Here is an 18,301-nt window from a genome sequence, read left to right as displayed (position 1 = left end):
TGACTCATCCTTCAGGTCGCAGTGTAAGCAGCACCGCTCAGAGATTTTCACGCATCTTCCTCCTGGGCTAGCTTAGACAGCCCCCCTTCTCCCCCTCACCACCAAAGCTCACATAGCATCCTCTAGTTCTCCTTTAAAGCATTCATTACATGGGAGATTGTTAGATGTCTGTCTTCACCTCTAGAATGTAGATCCCATGAAGGAAAGAGTATGCTCATTGCTTCACAAAAGTGAGCCCAGTGCCTCGTACTCAGTGGATGGTCAGTTTCTTGATTGAGAGCATGAATAAGTGGATGGAATAGAGGGAGGGAGGATGGACAGACAGATGGTAGAGGAACTGTGTTGTTAGCATTTCTCTTATCCTTTTCTAATCTCTAAAATTATACCATTCTGATTCTAAGGATTAATGGTCCAACTACAGAAAATATCAGATATGTGTTTGTCTTTATAAATATAAATATATGTGTGTGTGTGTTAGCATCTCTCCCGGTTATAATTCTATTTTTAGATAAGGCTAGTCATGTATTTTAATTAGTATTTTCTGCAGTGAATCAAAGAATATGTTTGAATTTCATAAATACATCTCAATTTCATAGCCTCACATTTAATAACAGGTATCAAGACTATTCAAAGTTCTCTTTGAGGGGCTTCCCTGGTGGCGCAGTGGTTGAGAGTCTGCCTGCCGATGCAGGGGACATGGGTTCGTGCCCCGGTCCGGGAGGATCCCACATGCCGCGGAGCGTCTGGGCCCGGGAGCCATGGCCGCTGAGCCTGCGCGTCCGGAGCCTGTGCTCCGCAACGGGAGAGGCCACAGCAGTGCGTGGCCCGCGTACCACCAAAAAAAAACAAACAAAGTTCTCTTTGAGCAATCAAAATTCAAATAACAGACATATAGCTGCTATGGGGTAGGAGACTGTGTATATACTCTGACAGAACTCTCTTTTCTTTCAATGTTTTAGGTACTTTTTCTTTCATAATAGAAATCCTTTTTATAAACAATCTTAAAAAATACAGAACTACAAAAGACAAACCAATAAATGATAAAACATTACTTTTATTTCCAGTACTCAGACTACTTTTATTAGCATATTGGTGTATTTCTTTATTATTGTTATTGATGTATATGGACATGTAACATTACATCGGTTTAGGTGTACAATATGATTCCATATTTGCATATGTTACAAAATGATCACCACAATAAGTCTAGTTAACGCTTGTCACCAAACATAGTTATAAATTTTTTTTTCTTGTGATTGGAAACTTTTAAATTTGCTCTCTTAGTAACTTTCAAATATGCAACACAGTATTATTAACTACACCATGCATACATTATACGTCCTCATGATTTACCTCTAACTGGAAGTTTGTACCCTTTGACCCCTTTCACCCACTTCATTCACCTCCTACCTCCTGCCTCTGGCGGCCACCAATCTGTTGTTCTATGAGCTTTTTTTAGATGCCACATATAAGTGAGATCATACAGTATTTGTCTTTTTCTGTCTGCCATAATAATACCCTTAGCATAATACCCTCAGGATCCATCCATGTTGTTACAAATGGCAGGATTTCATTCTTTTTTATGGCTGAGGAACATTTAATTATGTGTATGTGTATACCACCACTTCTTTTCCCATTCATCTATTGATGGGAACTTAGGTTGTTTCCATGTCTTGGCTGTTGTAAACAATGCAGTGAACACAGGGGTGCATATATCTTTTCAAATTAGTGTGTTCACTTTCTTCAGATATATACCCAAGCGTGGAATTGCTGTATTACGCATTAGTTCTATTTTTAATTTTTTGAGGACTCTCCATAACGTTTTCAAATTCCTATTCCCATCAACAGTGCATGACAGTTCCCTTTTCTCCGCATGCAAATAACCATCTGTTATTTCCTGGGCAGTCAATTTCCTGAGTTGTTCAAGGGTTGGAGTACTAACCTTCTGCACAGTTGAAAATCTGCATATAACTTTACATTTGGCCCACCCCATCCAAGGTTCCGTATCATGTGGTGGATTCAACCAGCTGTGGACGGTGTGGTGGATCTGTTGCACATGTTCAGTGAAAAATACTCATATGCATAAGCGTGGACCCGTACAGTTCAAACTCGTGTTGTTCCGGGGCCCACTGTCTTTTTTTTTTTTTTTTTTTTTTTTTCGTTACGCGGGCCTCTCACTGCTGTGACCTCTCCCGTTGCGGAGCACAGGCTCCAGACGCGCAGGCTCAGCGGCCATGGCTCACGGGCCCAGCCACTCCGCGGCATGTGGGATCCTCCCAGACCGGGGCACGAACCCACGTCCCCTGCATCGGCAGGCGGACTCTCAACCACTGCGCCACCAGGGAAGCCCCCACTGTCTTTTTGATAGTAGCCATCCTAATAGATGTGAGGTGATATCTCATCATGGTTTTGGTGTGCATTTCCCTGGTGATTAATGATGATGAGCGCCTTTTCATGCACTTTTAGTATATCTTCCTTGGAAAAATCTCTCTTCAGATCTTCCCATTTTTTTAATCAGATTGTTTTTTTCCTATGGAGTTGTATGAGTTCTTTATATATTTTGGATATTAACTCCTTACCAGATAAATGATCTGCAAATATTTCTCCCATTCATTTTTGTCGATCATTTCCTTTCCTGCACAGAAGGTTTTTTGTGATGTAGTCCCACTTATTCATTTTGCTTTCGGCGTCAGATCTAAAGAAATCATCTCCAAGGCCAGCATTAAGGAGCTTAATGCCTGTGGTTTTTATTCTACGAGTTTTATGATTTCAAGTCTTACGTTCAAGTCTTTAGCCCATTCTGTCATTTTTTGTGTGTAGTGTAAGAAAATGATCCAGTTTCATTCTTTTGCATGTGGCTGTCCAGTTTTCCCAACATGATTTATTGAGGAGACTGTCCTTTCCCCATTGTATAGTCTTGGTTCCTTTGTCATATGTTAATCGACCATATAAGTGTGAAGTGTGGGAGTGTATTTCTTATCACTGTTTTTTCTAGTCTGTTTTTTTTTTGTTTGTTCACCTGTTTCTCTTGTACATAGTGGAAATTATTTCGCTTAATATTTTTATATAAACTGTAAAACATACCAGGGAGTGAGTAGTGAACCTTCTCTTGACACGTCAGTGGGATGCTTACCAGTCCATACTGGTATGCGTAAGGAAGGAGGATTCGTTCAGTACTTTGGCAGAGCTACAGACTGGAGCACACAAAATTGTAAGAACTAATAGCTGCTGAGCATTTCAGGTCTAAATTCCTTGGCATGTTTCCCAGTGAATTGCAATGAAGGTGTGCACGATCGTCTGCTGCTAAATTAAAAGGTTCTTGGAAACCAAGTGCCTAAAATACTAATAACCATCTGGCACTTTGCGAGTTGTTAGATAACTAATTTTCTGGGTGACTGTTTTCCAAACATGTGGTCTCATTCCTTCCTTTTAACCTCCTCCCATCCCACTTTCTTCATTTCTGAGCATCCTCCAGACACTGTGAACTCCTTTCTCTAATGTTCCCGAGCACTGTCTTTGTACTTACTGCCTGAAATACTCCGTCTTCCCCCGCTCCAGCACTTTGCTTTTTGCTTGGAAGGTTCCATGTTCTTTCACTCTCAGACTGAATGGTGCTTGCTCAGAGAGGATGTCCTTGATCTTTTATAAAACAGGTCCCTGTGCCAGGAAACCTTTTTAGGATCCTCTACCTCTGCACCAAGACTCCATTTACCATTTGACCATCCTTCACTTGGAGAAGAGCGTGCTGAGAAACCATCATAATGCCCCTAAAGTATGGTACTGTAAGATTTGAACTATTACAATCCAGAGATGATTTCTATAAGTTACAACAAGAGAAGGGAACAAAAAAGTGTTGTTCTATAGAGTTGTGTGTGTGTGTTTTAACTTTCTCTGTCATGAGAAATGAAGCATGTATGCCTACAACTCTGTAATATTTCTAGTAAATAGGAGGCGGTCTCCCTCTCAGAGCTCCAAGTGAGGAAAGGAAAGCTGGAATTGGATGTCATTGCTGTCAGTCATCTGAGTGTAAAAGAGGGCGGCCGTTTGCCTCTCCCAGGGCACCTGTGATCAGGCTGTGTCCCCAGATCTCGTCCGTTGACCCGCTTCTCTTCTTTCATCTTTCTCAGGCTGTGTGTAGAGGGGTATATGTGAGTGGGGGAAGTGGAAGAGGAAGGGACTTCACTGTTTGGACTTTTGCAACAAAAAGGAAAAACTTCAAAAGCAGTAAGCTCAAAAAATCAGTGCAAATATTATGGGTTCGTTTACTTGCTTTAAAAAGTTACTGCTAAAAATAATTGGAACATTAATGAAAAAGAACCCTTTTGACTAATGTGTGTTCCTTGGTGTTCTACATCTTTTACTCCCTGCCTTATAAAAATAGAGCTAATTAATTTAAGTTCTGGCAAAGAAAAGGGAGGATTCCCTGATCTTTGGCCAAGAATTCCCCTCCACTACCACCAACATTCTCACACACTCCCTACTCCCAACCAAGCTATTCTCCCTGACATCATCTGGTGTTTTTCCGTCCTAGTTTTCATCAGAATTTAGAGTTGTGGTGTTCTTTTATCTGCGTGTTTAATGTTTGCCTCTCCCATTAGAATGCAAGCTCCACAGGGGCCAGGTCCTTGTTGGTCTTGTTCACCCTTTTACCTTGTCTCCTCGGGACCTACCCCAGTGCTTGGCATATGGGTGACGATCAGATGTACATTGAATGAATGAGCAAATAATGATTTATACGAATCCAATTTTTAAAGTATATTTTTCAGCTCTGTCCCACTTGTTTCATTTGAGGAAAAGGATTGACAAAGTACGTGACAAGACCTCCCCATTCATTCAATAAACACTTGTTGAGTGCCTGTCACTAAGTCAAGCCCTGGGAATGCCACATGAGTAAGACACGATCGAGGCCCTCCAGGACCTCAGAGACCAGCAGAGGGAGAGACACACGTGTGTAAATAACTGCAGTTCTTTAGGAAAGAGTGTAATAGAGGCGTGTAAACATGAGCCATCAGAGTACAAGGGGGAAGATTTGAATTTGCCCCGAACATGAAAGTTTTCACCCAGTCAGTGATATTTACACTGACCCTTGAACAGAGAGGGGAAGTTTGGCTGGTTAATTACCAGGGAGAAGAGCGTCCCAAGCTGGGGATGGGGTCAGAGACGTGAACATGAATGGCATATTTGGGCAGTACTGTGTGTTTTGGGGGTGGATTGTGAATGCTGTGCAATTTGGAGTTTGGATTTGATCTTAAAGGAGCCAAGGAACCTGCTTAAGCCCAGAAGACATAGCATACGTAGGGTTCACTGGAGAGGAGTCCATGTTTTGTTTAGAAAGTCAAACCATTCGCTGCGATTACTGGCATTTTGTTTTCCATTAAAACAGCCTTAATTTAGAGTTCATAATGTATCTTTCATAGACAAGTTTTAGAATTTCATAGAGATATTTTACTCGCCATTGGTAGCTGTTTTAAAATGTATTTTCCCGATAAAGACTTTTTCATGTATTTTATGTTGAATTTTAGAAACTTTTGAAACCCATTTTTTAAAATTGTACCCAGATAAATGTTACAGTATAAGATCTCTGCAGAACAAACTTCATGAATCTTCATGTGAACTGTGATTAAATATTTTGGATTCTTCCAGATGAGTGAAATACCTAGGTCTTTTCCCCCTGCCCCATCGGTAAAGGTAATGCTTCTTTGTCAATGCCTCATCAAAACAAAACAAAATGCCTCTCTCTCTTGTAGTTCCGCGGCAGCCTTCAAATGACTTGTTTGAAATATTTGAAATTGAAAGAGGAGTCAGTGCAGATGACGAAGCAAAGGACGATCCAGGTAGATCCCTATATTCTTAGGACCGTTATGATGACATTTTATTTTTTCCCTCCATTTCATTAAAATAACTTTTAAATTGTAGATTGTTCGGTTACATCTGGGAAAATTATACATTTTTTTTTACCACTTGGTTTCCTCTCTAGTTAAATCAGTTGAGCAAAAACTGAATCATCATTATCTTTTTTAAAAAAATATAGAAAAGCAGCATTTAAGCTGAGGAGGAAATCATCTTTTATAAGTGATGTAAGAAGGTCATAATTTGGCAACAGTTGTGTGTTCTATTTTTACAGCTGAGCACTGATGCACAATTGTGCTGAGAAAGGATTCATGTGATTTCCTTTTGATCTCATGAAGAGACATTCTGGTGGGATAATTAAGTGCGGACAGGAGAGAACACTTGTACAGATAACCCTAGTTCACAGATTCATTTTTGTCATTAGCTGTTGGGTTTGTGGTCTACTCATGTTTCTGGTTATTTCCTTTCAGGTGTTCTGATACACAGTTGTAATTTTGACCATGGGCTTTGTGGATGGATCCGAGAAAAAGACAGTGACTTGCACTGGGAACCAGTGAGGGATCCAGCAGGTAAAACCATTCATCTAACCCTAGTACACATTTCGGCTGGATCCTATCTGAGGAACCCAGTTGTGCTAATCAAGGATACTATAACGCAGCTCTGTGTTTACTTAATAGAGAGGATAAAGAAAGCTTGTCCAGCATTCATCTTCTGTTTTTTTAGGTGATCTGAATTTGTTAGCCATCAATTAGAATTTTAAGTAGACAAGCAGTTTATTAAAAGCCCAGCTAATTTCTCTCAAAAAAAGCTTTGTATATGTAAAACATGTAGACTCATTCTAAAATATAATATCCAAGTTACGTATAGTGCCCCATTCCCAAGCATAAAAATAATATTGTGGTACAGCAGCCATCATAGTAGCCTGTGGTGGTTTCCTTGATTATGTCTTTCTTTTTTAAGATGTAGCAGAAGGAGACAGTGGAAATTCCTGCGAAGTTGTGAATATCTCTCACAGTCTAATTTTCAGTCTAATTTGGATGCTGGAGAAATTAGTTATAAATTACCACCACTTATTCCACAAGAGAATATTATAAGAAGGGGAGATTTAAATATAGTCCCTTGGAAAACTAAGACTTTTAAATTGCACACTTCCTATGAATCCATAAAGTTTCAGAACTTACAATATGTTTTGTCATCTTATTTCAGGAAGCAAAGCTACATATTATTGTTGGCTTTTTACCCTCCCTGTAGTAGTTAAATCTTATATGGGTGAGTCCAACTTAATGGAAGGGTGAGGAGTTTGGTTTCTTTTTTCCTTTTTATACTCCTGATTCTAGACTTAGAAATGAAAGATACAAGACATGAAGAAAAAGTACGTTACTTGTTTTTAAAAGACTAGTTCCTAAATACCATCCCAAGTGTACAGATAGAGCACAAAACATGTAAAAGTTAACTTGAGGATATGCTCTGTTAAAACCAGCTCTTCTCAACGGTCAGTGTGCACACAGGTCAGCTGGAGGCCTTGTTAAAATGTAGATTTTGATGCATTTCTCACACGCTCCTTGGGGATAATTTTAGGGCTCATCCTTAATGCACATGTTGAGTAGCAAGTTATTAAAGAATTCGTGCAAAAATATATTCATTAGATCCCCTAAGATTGAAATGTTAGAGATATTAAAAAATGAAAATTTGAGGTAAGCTTTTAAAAAATGAGTATCCAACAAACTCAAAGGAGTTTTGAGATTACTTTTAACTATAAAATAATTTTTAATGCCCCCACACACACACACACCAGTACACTCCCTCTCATTCTCACTTTCATGTTCTCCCTCTCACTTATTTAAGGTTAACTCTGAGCCAGACCACATTATTATTAATATCATAGATAACTGTGAATAAGAGAGAAACCAACATTTATATAATACCAGCTACAGTCCTGACTCATTCATCATCTCAGTTTTATCTAATCCTCTTATCTACCCTGGGAAGCAGGTAATATTGTTTTTGTTTCACAGAGGGCCAGAGGTTACATCAGTTTCCTAAGGCCACAGAGCTAAAGAACGGACTTCCCATCCAGGCCTCTCTGTACTGCCTGTGCAGCCATCTCAGCAGTTCAGTGCCCACAACATCAGAAGCGTAATTCTGGGGTTTTCACTACCCAGTCTGGCCTCTGTGTCCTGGTTGTGTGCATGAGCCGATTAGCAGATCTCAGGCCTGTAGATTTGAGTGACCTCTGACCTGGAGTAGTGTGCTACAGAAGGAAGGCTCTTTAGCAGCCATGTGTGATAGAATGGTGAATAATGTTCATGGTTGTAATGAATAACTCTTTCAAGTAAGGTATACACTGGGGAGAATAATTCATGCTAAAGTCGGAAGAATTCATTGCACTTCTCTGTAGACAGTCTATGTAAAATGTTTGAGCTTTAGAACTTAAATACTATCTTTTAGAACCAATTTAGTACCTTTCAACAGTTTCTATTATTCGTCACATATGTAAATGTTTAAATTTGTTGCGACCCCAAATCCACTTGCCCTCCAATAGAAAAATGAGAAGAGAATTGACAGAGTGGTAGACAAAAAAAAAGGTTTGAAATGGTTCTTTGGCTGTGATAATACAGAACGAGTTGAAAGGAAGTGGTGGCTGCTTGTGATTGGATAGCTCCTGGTGATTGGCTCCGGCCCCTCAAGGATGCTCTTCTGGGGTTGCTCCAGGTTTTTACCAACAACTTGGATGAACTGGATATTGAAGGAATACTAACCAATCTGTGGCTAACGTGAAGCCAGAGGAGAAAGCGACTGTGTGTGCTGACACAAACAGCATGCAAAGATTAGATCAATGGGCCCCACTTAAGAGGGTGAAATCTACTGGGGATGAATACACGGTGTAGCTTATGGTCGACCAACCACCTACACAGCTGTAGGAGGGGGAAAATGTGACTTAGCAGAAAGTGTGAAAGACGTAGACTTTTTGTGGGTAATAAATCAATATGAGTGAACCTTGTATCATTGCTGCCCCAAAGCTGGGTCATCTCCATAGAAATAGATATTTTTTCCAGCACAGAAAAAACACTTTGGTAGGTTCTTACCAGTCTGAGAAGCATAGAGGTAATTGTAGGTCACTCAAAAGAGAATGACCTGGATGGAGAGGTGTCTCAGAGCCTGTAGAAAAACAGGTGAGGAACCCAGAATGTTTAGCCTGGAGAAGAAATAATGGAGCGGGGCAGCTTTTCAAATACAAGGTCGACAACATCTATCTCAGTTGTTCCATGATCACAAGGGGATAAGAAGTCGGATCAGTAGGTGAAAACTACAGGGGGATCGATTTTTGCTCACTCTCAGAACTTTACCATAGTCAGAGCTGTCTAAAGAGAAATCAGGCGGCCACGGAAGCAGGGAGCTCTCTGTTGGTGGAGATGTTTGACTGGGTGACATATGACAAGATGTTGTTTTGAGAATTAGACAAAGGGTGGATTAGAAAGCCTCTTATACCGGCTCTGGGAGCCTCTGACTCAGAATGGAATGTCCCAGGTATCAGTGAGCAGGGTTCTAGCTTGGAGAATGGATGGGAAGACCAAAGATGGCAGAGATTTAGTTAGAAGAGGTAGGAGGGCATAGCTTATGTCAGGGCGGAATCGTAGGCGGGCTTTTTAGAATATGTCGGGGAGTGCTAACCATATACAGATTCTGACATATCCAGATGGAGAATGCTAATGAAGCTTACTTTCCGTGCCTAGTTTTCTTCTAGGCAGTTCAGGTGGGGTTATGTATGTATCTCATGCTAAGGCCAGAGAAGGCTGTAAGCAATTTCATCAATTATTTTTGTGTATCATTTTAACTACCAAACTAATAGTTTGCTTGTTTCTATCTAGATTATACCATTTGTAAAGGAACATATGTTTGGATTTCCATGTATGATTTTTATGTTGTGCATTTCTTATCCAAGATCCAGATTTGCAAATATTCTTATATGCTAATATCTCTAAAACACCTTCCCTTAAACAAGCTTATAACTTTGAGAAACAGCTGCAAAATAAGTGCATTTGCTAGTCACCTTCCTGGTGCTCATTAGGTTTTGTTATCACATTCAGTCTTAAACTTACTTGCGAGATAGTGAAATTAATCCATCCTCTAGGGAATGGAAAATTGTGCTCCTGACAGATGTGATAATGTGCTCCAGACTTATAGCTGTGGCCCTGAACACACGCCCTTCTCCTGTAGTGTCAAGGCTAAACTTGGGGCCCTTTTCCTGGAACCCTAATCTCAACCGACTCAGCACTCTGTCGGCTACTGGTAGCTACAAGGAATTCGTTTAAATATAAAATATGCCAGCGTGTACGTACAACTATGTCTATTGCAGCATTAAGAAACATTGTTTTGAAATACATGAAAATGGAAAAATAAATCAACAGTGAAAATAAAAGCTCCCTCCCAACCCTGGGCCCCAGTCATCCTCCCCAGATGCAACCAGTTTCTTGGTTACCTTTCCAGAGAGCCATTTTTCCTCACAACAGCCCTCTCTTCTGTACCTTGCTTCTTCCACTTAACAATATTATCTTAAGAGTTAACCTGAGTGTGGACCTGCTATATAACACAGGGAGCTCAGCTCGGTGCTCTGTGACGACCTAATGGGTGGGATGGGGCTGTGGGAGGGAGGTCCAAGAGGGAGGGGATATAGGTATACATATAGCTGAATCACTACACTGTACAGCAGAAACTAACACAACATTGTAAAGCAGTTTTACTCCAAAGGAAAAAAAAAAAAAAAACGTGAGTGGACTTTGAAGCCAGAATGCCTGGGCTGAAACCCACCATCACCACTTACGAGCTTTGATCTTGAGCAGGTTACTTAAATGGGGTCATCAGTAGTGTCTAGTAAACGTATGTAAAGCATTTAAAGCAGTCCCTGCTTTAAAGTTACCATTAAATAGTTACCATTAAAATAGTATTAGCCATTGTTGTCGAAGATTGTTCTGTATCAGTGCATACATAACACCTTCATTCTTAAATGAATGGCGGTTACTCCATCACTTCTTAAACGTATTTAACCAGACATCCATTGAGGGACGTTTCAGTTGTTTCCAGCCTTTTGGTAGTTCAGACAATGCTGCAGTTAGTAACCCTGTCCAGATATCATTTCATATATGTTTGAAATTAAAATTTTATCACCTATATATCTGGCAACTGTTACAGGATCTATTATTTACCAAAAAAACAACTTTAGATATTGTGATGCTTTAAACTGAATCCATGAAAATATGTAATGTGATTTTTTATTTAAACCAGTATTTTGGAATCAGAAGTGAAATTTTTATTTAATAGGTAATTTGGAGTGCTAGATCAATTTTTCCCTTAGCTACTGTTCCAACTTTGTAATACTTCCATTTATTAAAAAGGGAAAGAATTCTTCATGGTAAAAAGAAAAAAAATCCTAGTGGCCACAGAGTAGCCCTATGGGGAAGAGCAATTGTAACCTCATTTATAGTTTTAAAAATCTATATAAAGTGATTATTTGACTCTTTTATTAGGATGTCTTGGTTTTTGTTAGGTTGTCTTGCTGCAGGCAGCGTCTGGCATAGTGATATTAATATACATTCCACGGGGATTTAAGATAATCCTTGTTTTCTTAAAACTTGCAGGTTAACTGTAATAACCTTATATCTTAGTCTTAACCAAAATACCTGTGATGATTCAAAAAGCTGACTAATGGGGAGACGTTCTAAATCCATCTAAATATTTTGGCTCAAAATATTGTTTGGATTAATTTGGGGAAGACGGGGGTGGAAGGAGTACAAAACACTGTGTTTGTTTTTGGTGAGTCAAGTACCTGACTCAGGATCTATTTCTCTGTTGTTTTTTGCTGTATTCTTGGAATGTCATTTATTCAACAAATGGCATTAAACTCCTACCATACGCTAGGAGTGTAATGGGGTTTGGAGAGAGGTTGGCTCTGACATCAAAGAGTTCACAGTCTCTTTGACTGCGGGAGAGAAGCGTGTAAACCAGTGATTCCTGTGCTGAATAGGGGTTCAGGCAGTTCTGAACTCAAACTGTTACTCTGCTGCCTCCTGGCTGGGTGACACCTTGGGTGACTTCACCTCTCAAAGCCTTAGGCTTGTTTTGCAGATGCAGAAGCTAATAAGTGTTCACTTCAAGGGCTTGTTAGCAAGGTTAAATGAGATGCTCCCTGGAGAGCCCTGGTACAGAACCTGGCCCTCACAGGTACACACAACTCACCTATATGGGCCTTTAAAGGCTCAGAGGAGACTTGGTAGAGGAGAAGTCACTTGAAGACTAGGACATCCCAAACCTTGTTATGTCTTGTACAGATTAAGCATAAGGAATGCTTTTCAATGAAAGATAAGTGGGGTTTCTACCAAAACAGTTACAGGTGTTCAGCATTCCAACCACATTTTTCCTATGGATAAGTCAGTGTTGAGACTACAGTGTGGTTTTCAGGTGGCTGCAATAAAACAGCCTGAGGGGAAGGTCACTTGTACTTGGACTGAGTTTCAAACTACTACTTGAAACTTTCTCTTGAGAAGCACCGTCCCCCACGTCACTGCTGCTCAAACTTTTTTTTTCCCCTTAACTGCAATTCCTCTAACAATAGAGGGAAGCAAACTCTGGAGCCCTAGGGATCCAAGGACATCATCAAAGCGACCTTTCCAAAGGGAAAGATTTTACTAACATTTTGTGTTCATGTATGTGTAATGGAAAATTTCTATATCAATTATATTGTTATGGATTTGTATTTATATAAAAAAGTCTTTTAAACTGCTTACCTCCAAATATTATTGATGCTCCAGGCAGATGTGGCAGGTTTCCAGAACACTTCTGCATCTTCTTGAGGTCAGGTATGAGAAGCACAGCAAACTCGTTTTTAAAGGATCCTTCTCCCTTTAGAGCCTTGGTCCCCAACCTTTTTGGCACCAGGAACTGGTTTCTTGGAAGACAGTTTTTCACGGACTGGGGAAGGAGGGAGGTTTGGGGATGATTCAAGCGCATTACATTTATTGTGCCCTTTATTTCTATTATTAGTACTTTGTAATATATAATGAAATAATCATACAACTCACCAGGAGGCAGAGCTCAGGTGGTAATGCGAGCGATGGGGAGCGGCTGTAAATACAGATGAAGGTTCGCTCGCTCGCCCACCGCTCGCCTCCTGCTGTGCGGCCCGCTTCCTAACAGGCCACGGACCGGTACTGGTCTGTAGCCCGGGGGATGGGGACCCGTGCTTTAGAGTTTTTTTTTTTTTTATTTAAGAGGGGAGAGGCGAGAATAAACAGATCTAGTGCCCCTTTAAATCACCATCTGCTTTACTGCCAGGAGACAGAAAATCCACCTAGAAAATTCTTCCTGGTAACTGCACCACCATACCAGCCAGCCAGCATGACAGTATAATTCTAGGTGCAAGAAGATCAAGAGGTGGGGAATGTGTGTATGTCTGATCATATTTAACTGGAAATATTTATAGTGTTAGGATGACTAATTATTGCCTGTCCCTGGCATAATCTGGACTCCTCAGGAGCGAAGTGTTTTCTGTAAATACAAAACCATAGAATTTAAGACAGCCATGGACCTAAGTCCTATTTTTCTCCTTCAAAAACCTGGAATTCTTTACTGATGACCGGCACCATCTGAAGTTCACTAAAACAAGAGGAGCGACATGCCCGTCCCCGCTGTCACGCCAGCAGGGACCTGGGCGCGCGCATACACGGCCCTGCTTTTCCCCTGCAGGTGGACAGTATCTGACAGTCTCGGCAGCCAAAGGCCCGGCGGGAAAGGCCGCTCGCCTGCTGCTCCCCCTCGGCCACCTCCTACACTCAGGGGACCTGTGCCTGTCGTTCAGGCACAAGGTGACGGGGCTGCACTCCGGCACGCTCCAGGTGTTTGTGAGAAAACACGGTGCCCACGGAGCAGCCCTGTGGGGAAGAAATGGTGGCCACAGCTGGAGGCAAACGCGCATCACCCTGCGAGGGGCTGACGTCAAGAGCGTAAGTAGACCCGCCGGGGAGGCAGAACCGGGGAGGGTTTCCTTTCAGAGGAGAACTCTGGGATCTGCGGTGGACTCCTCCGTCTCTTCCTGAATTTAGGCGCAAGGCTTGTGCCTTGGCCGGGCGTGGTGACCCCATGCGTTGCCTCTTTCTATACCCCCTCTGCCCCTTCGTACACATTCTTCGTGGCAACCTCTGACCACTGTCACTCTTCCCACCCTGGTGAATAGCCCCTATTTTTAATGAAAAAAATTGTAGGAGTTGAAAAAGTGAAAAAAAAAAGTTAACAGAAACTTCAAAGGATGGTGGCGGGGTACCTGCTTTTCCTTTTCCTTAAACTCCTTGTACTTCAAACTTTGACCACCATGAGTTACCCTAAAGTGGTTTTTTGGGGGGGGAAATGTTTCTTTAAAGTCTTTGTTTTCCCTTTGCCTCAGAGATCATAGTTAAGCAGCCTTGGATGGAAACTAGAACAATACGCTTGGAAAGTATTATCCTATTCAGGACAGGAGGTGGGAAAAGCTTTGATTGAATATATAAATTTTATCCTAAGTAATCAAGTCATAGGTAACAATAAAATGATCTATAACACCCCACTGAAATAGTGAATGTATTTGGAAAAAGTGTCTTCTTTATGTTGATCCTAATAAAACAGTTATTAGGAAATTCTGCCTCTATACCTATAGGTATAGTGTCTAGAAACTTTCTAAAAGAAAGAATAGACTCCATGAAGACAGCTTGTGTCAGAGTCTTGGATTTTGTTTTACTCTGTTTCTCTTTCTTAAAATTTTTCTTAATATTTACATTGTTTGGAAATATAAAAATAAGTTGTTTCATATCCTAACATAGGTTTCTGTTAGATAAAATACAGGAAAGATTTTGGTCTTTACGTAAGTGAAGCAACACTGTGATTGTTTTAGGGTGTTTGATTCTATTCCATTTTAGGCAACAAAACTATATTAAATTAACCCAGAGGAGGAACTAGAAAACGTCTAAGATAGGCTGCACGATTATGATCTTTCAGATCTTTGGCTCCTAATTTCTACACCTTTATATTCCATCACACTCTTTACTTCTGACCTTGGTAATCTTTGACAAAAGTGTCCACTTCATAATCATTCCTAAATGAAAGTAGTCCATTGTTTAGAATGACTTTTTTAAAGAGTAACTGATTCTGAGCAATGGGGTCTGGTTAACGATTTACTGACGACTTAAGTTTCTACCAGAAGGCAAGCCTCATTGACACTGGCAACTCTGTTCTAGTCTTTCCTTCTGTTAAGTAAGTTTACTGTATAGTTTTGGGGAAAGTTTGTCTTTATTTTGCTAAACGAGCAGGCATTGGAATGGGGTAGAGGAGGCTTGACTGGTGTGTACGTTCTCTCCCTAGGTCATCTTCAAAGGTGAAAAAAGGCGTGGTCACACTGGGGAGATTGGATTGGATGATGTGAGCTTGAAAAAAGGCCACTGCTCTGAAGAACGCGAGCAACTCCAGAACTAGCAATGAACCCCATGTTGCTCCCTTTTCTTTTTCCAACCTTCACCTCCTGTCCTTTCCTCCCTCGTATCAGGCCTAGGAGAAGAGTGGGTCAGGAGAAAGTCTGATTGGTGACCCACATCTTGCTGGCCTGCTTTTGTGCAATCCCAGTGAACAGTGACACCTTCCTTGAAATACAGGGGGGCATCTGTAGATGTGTCCAAAGCCATCTTTGGGTGTTACCTTTCATCCTTTGTCTCTTAAGAAGGCCTTCAGTGTGTGTGACCTATACTGTCCTTCATCCTGGTTACAAGGTGTTCCTTGTAGCAAATTAGAGGAGAAGTTTTCAAAAGAAATCTGTGCAAATGACCATTCTGTTATCTGTTCAGTGTTGTACCACGAGTAGTATTGACTTCCCCTAAGATGCGTTGTACAATGTGCTTGTGAAATTGGTTTCTCCTCTCCACTTGGTAGTTCTGGTCTGACCTGAACTCTGACTTTTACTGCCACTCACTTTATAAAAGAAGGGTATGTAGCATATCAAGATGCGTTTATTCTTGTTATCTGTATTTTTCTTTTAAAGACAATTATGTAGAGTGGGCACGCAATCCCTCGTTAGTAGTACTGTGTTTTGTGTAAATGTGTTATTGGTATTAAGTAGTTATGTGTTCCTAATATTTACAGACTCTAGTTGCAAGGGAAAGGCAGCTTATGATCTCTTGAGTTAAAAAAATACATGGTGGAATGGCATCCAGTTCCATGACCTTATATTGGCAGCAAGAGAAAATTGGAAGAGGTGTCTGTGGTTGTAGGGAGATGAATTTTTTAACGGCCTTGAGTTTGATCACTACAAAGTAATAGACAGGAAACTGTAGTTAACATGTAAAACCCTCACTGTTTCAGGTTACACTTTAAAACCAACAGCCTTTACCATAACAACGTGGTTCTTTCTGGTAATATGTAAGAAGCTTTTGGAAGTTCTGGATGTTTCAAAGAAAAGCTTCTGTTTGTGGAAGCTTGGTGTGGGGAAACATGGGGGAAGCTCCGTTGAAATAGATTTTCATACTGACTTTTCAATGAGTATAAATTTAGGCAGGTCTAGATCACAACTTATGTGCTGTTGTGTCAGGAAGGGTTGGGAAGCGAGTCTCATGCTTTGAAGCATCGGACGTGCTGGAATGGGATTCTCACACACACACACTAAATCAACAGGACAAGATTGGAATTCTAAGATCTATGAACCCCTAACTATATTTCCTCCCTGCAAAGTTTACCTTTAGATTTAAACAAAATACATAACTTTTAAAAGGCAACTTATTCCTGAGGCTTTTCTTTATTTCCAATTAAGTAATCAAACTATTTTCTGCTGTTTTTGCCAGGAATCACAAAGATGATTAAAGGGTTGGAAAAAAAGATCTATGATGAAAAGTTAAAGGAACTGGGATTATTCAGCGTGGAGAAGAGAAGACTGAGGGGCAAACAACTGCTGGTTTTCAAGTATATGAAGGGCTGGTACAGAGAGGATGGTGACCAGCTGTTCTCCATATGCACTGAGAATAGAACAAGAGGAAACAGGCTTAGACTGGAGTGTGAGGGAGCATTTCCTGGCAGGGACGGTTATTAAGTTAGAATCCTTTGTCTAAAAGAAAAAGTGTGAATTTTTTTTTGAGGCTTTTTAAAAATTTGATAACTTTTTTTTTCTATTTAAGATGGTTAAAGACATTCTTACCTCAAGGTAGAGTAACATTACAGAATCTCCCCGAAGATGTTTTCATCCTATTACTATGTAATGAAAGTCTCCAGAACTAAGTAACTTGGACCAGGGCTAAGGTCTAATTTAGGTACTTCCCTCTTGACCGCCTAATAGCGAGGAATCAAAAGGGGAAAAGCCACCAAATGCTGAGGTCATGAAAATGTCTCTCCCTTTATGGCAAACCCAGCAGTATTTAAAAAACAAAAACAAAAAAATTAAAAATTTGTTTGTTCCAAAAGAGTATCATGGGCAGATATTTTAGTATCTCAGTAATGTCCTAATGTGGTGGTATATATTTCTTTTCTTGGTAAAGGTATATAACCCTTTCACTTGCTTAGTGGGTGATATTTCAGGTTTTTAAAGAGACCATAACAAGGGACACAGTTTAGAGAGATTTTTATCTGGTGCATTCTCTCTGCAACATGTGTGACAGCTTAATTTGGCTACTGAAAAAGAGAGTGCCATGAGCAGCACCACTGCCAGGACCTTTCCTTCTCCTAATGGTAGAAGTTTCTCTTACCAATGGGAATCTCCCAAGTCCCACAAAATGGTATTGTTTGGGGAACAGTAGGTACAATAGACAACAATAGGTCTTTCATCATTTAACTTGGTGGATGCAAGGCCAGAGGGGGATATAAATCAGTAAGCCTTTGAGTAGGGGCCAGAAAATATGGCTTTAGATCCATTTTTTAATGATTCATTTCCTTTTCGGTCATATAACTGCACAACTGGTGATGAAAGGGGAAAATAATAGAAAGTTTCACTTTTAGGTGCCAATAATGCATTGCACTACACTGATGGAAGAAGTTATCCAAAGTACTGTATAACATCTTGTTTATTATTTAATGTTTTCTAAAGTGAAAAATGTTAGTGGTTTTCCAAACAGCCAAACAAAAATAATTCTTTATAAATAAAAACAATAATACCAGTTGTCTCTTGTTTTTTTTTAAACTGGAAGAATTATCGAGGTGATTTGATTTTTCACAAAAGCCATCTATAGTGTTGCTTTAGTTATGTTTTCTCAAATCTCATTTACTTGTAAACATTTGCCTCAGATCCTTTTATATAAAGGCAGGATAAGTAAAGATATAAATATATATGAATTATAAATGAAGTCTTTTACTAGTGTTGATTTTGTGAATTTATGACATTTTACTCATATTCCAATAACCTTTCCTGATGGAGAAAAATAATTATAAGGAAACAAAATTAATGAAATCATTCAAG

The 18,301-nt window shown here is 40.2% G+C and overlaps 1 protein-coding gene across 7 annotated transcripts in view; it reads left to right on the top strand.

Annotated features, from left to right (window-relative positions):
- Positions 1–18,004, top strand: part of NPNT (nephronectin) — a 74,555-nt gene extending 56,551 nt beyond the window's left edge. For 6 of the 7 annotated variants that reach the window (XM_073805013.1, XM_073805015.1, XM_019927767.3 and 3 more), the window contains 4 exons: positions 5,748–5,834; positions 6,321–6,419; positions 13,591–13,847; positions 15,235–18,004. In XM_073805013.1, coding sequence (XP_073661114.1) covers positions 5,748–5,834; positions 6,321–6,419; positions 13,591–13,847; positions 15,235–15,345 — 554 coding nt within the window. In that variant the 3' untranslated portion in view covers positions 15,346–18,004. The remainder of the gene's footprint in view (positions 1–5,747; positions 5,835–6,320; positions 6,420–13,590; positions 13,848–15,234) is intronic. The other variant, XM_033856801.2, reaches the window with a different exon arrangement.
- The last annotated feature ends 297 nt before the right edge of the window (positions 18,005–18,301 follow it).

This window comes from Tursiops truncatus, chromosome 5, assembly GCF_011762595.2.
Source record: "Tursiops truncatus isolate mTurTru1 chromosome 5, mTurTru1.mat.Y, whole genome shotgun sequence".
Lineage (NCBI taxonomy): Eukaryota > Metazoa > Chordata > Mammalia > Artiodactyla > Delphinidae > Tursiops > Tursiops truncatus.
Note: the sequence above shows the minus strand (reverse complement) of the source record. Positions and strands in the feature narration are given on the sequence as shown.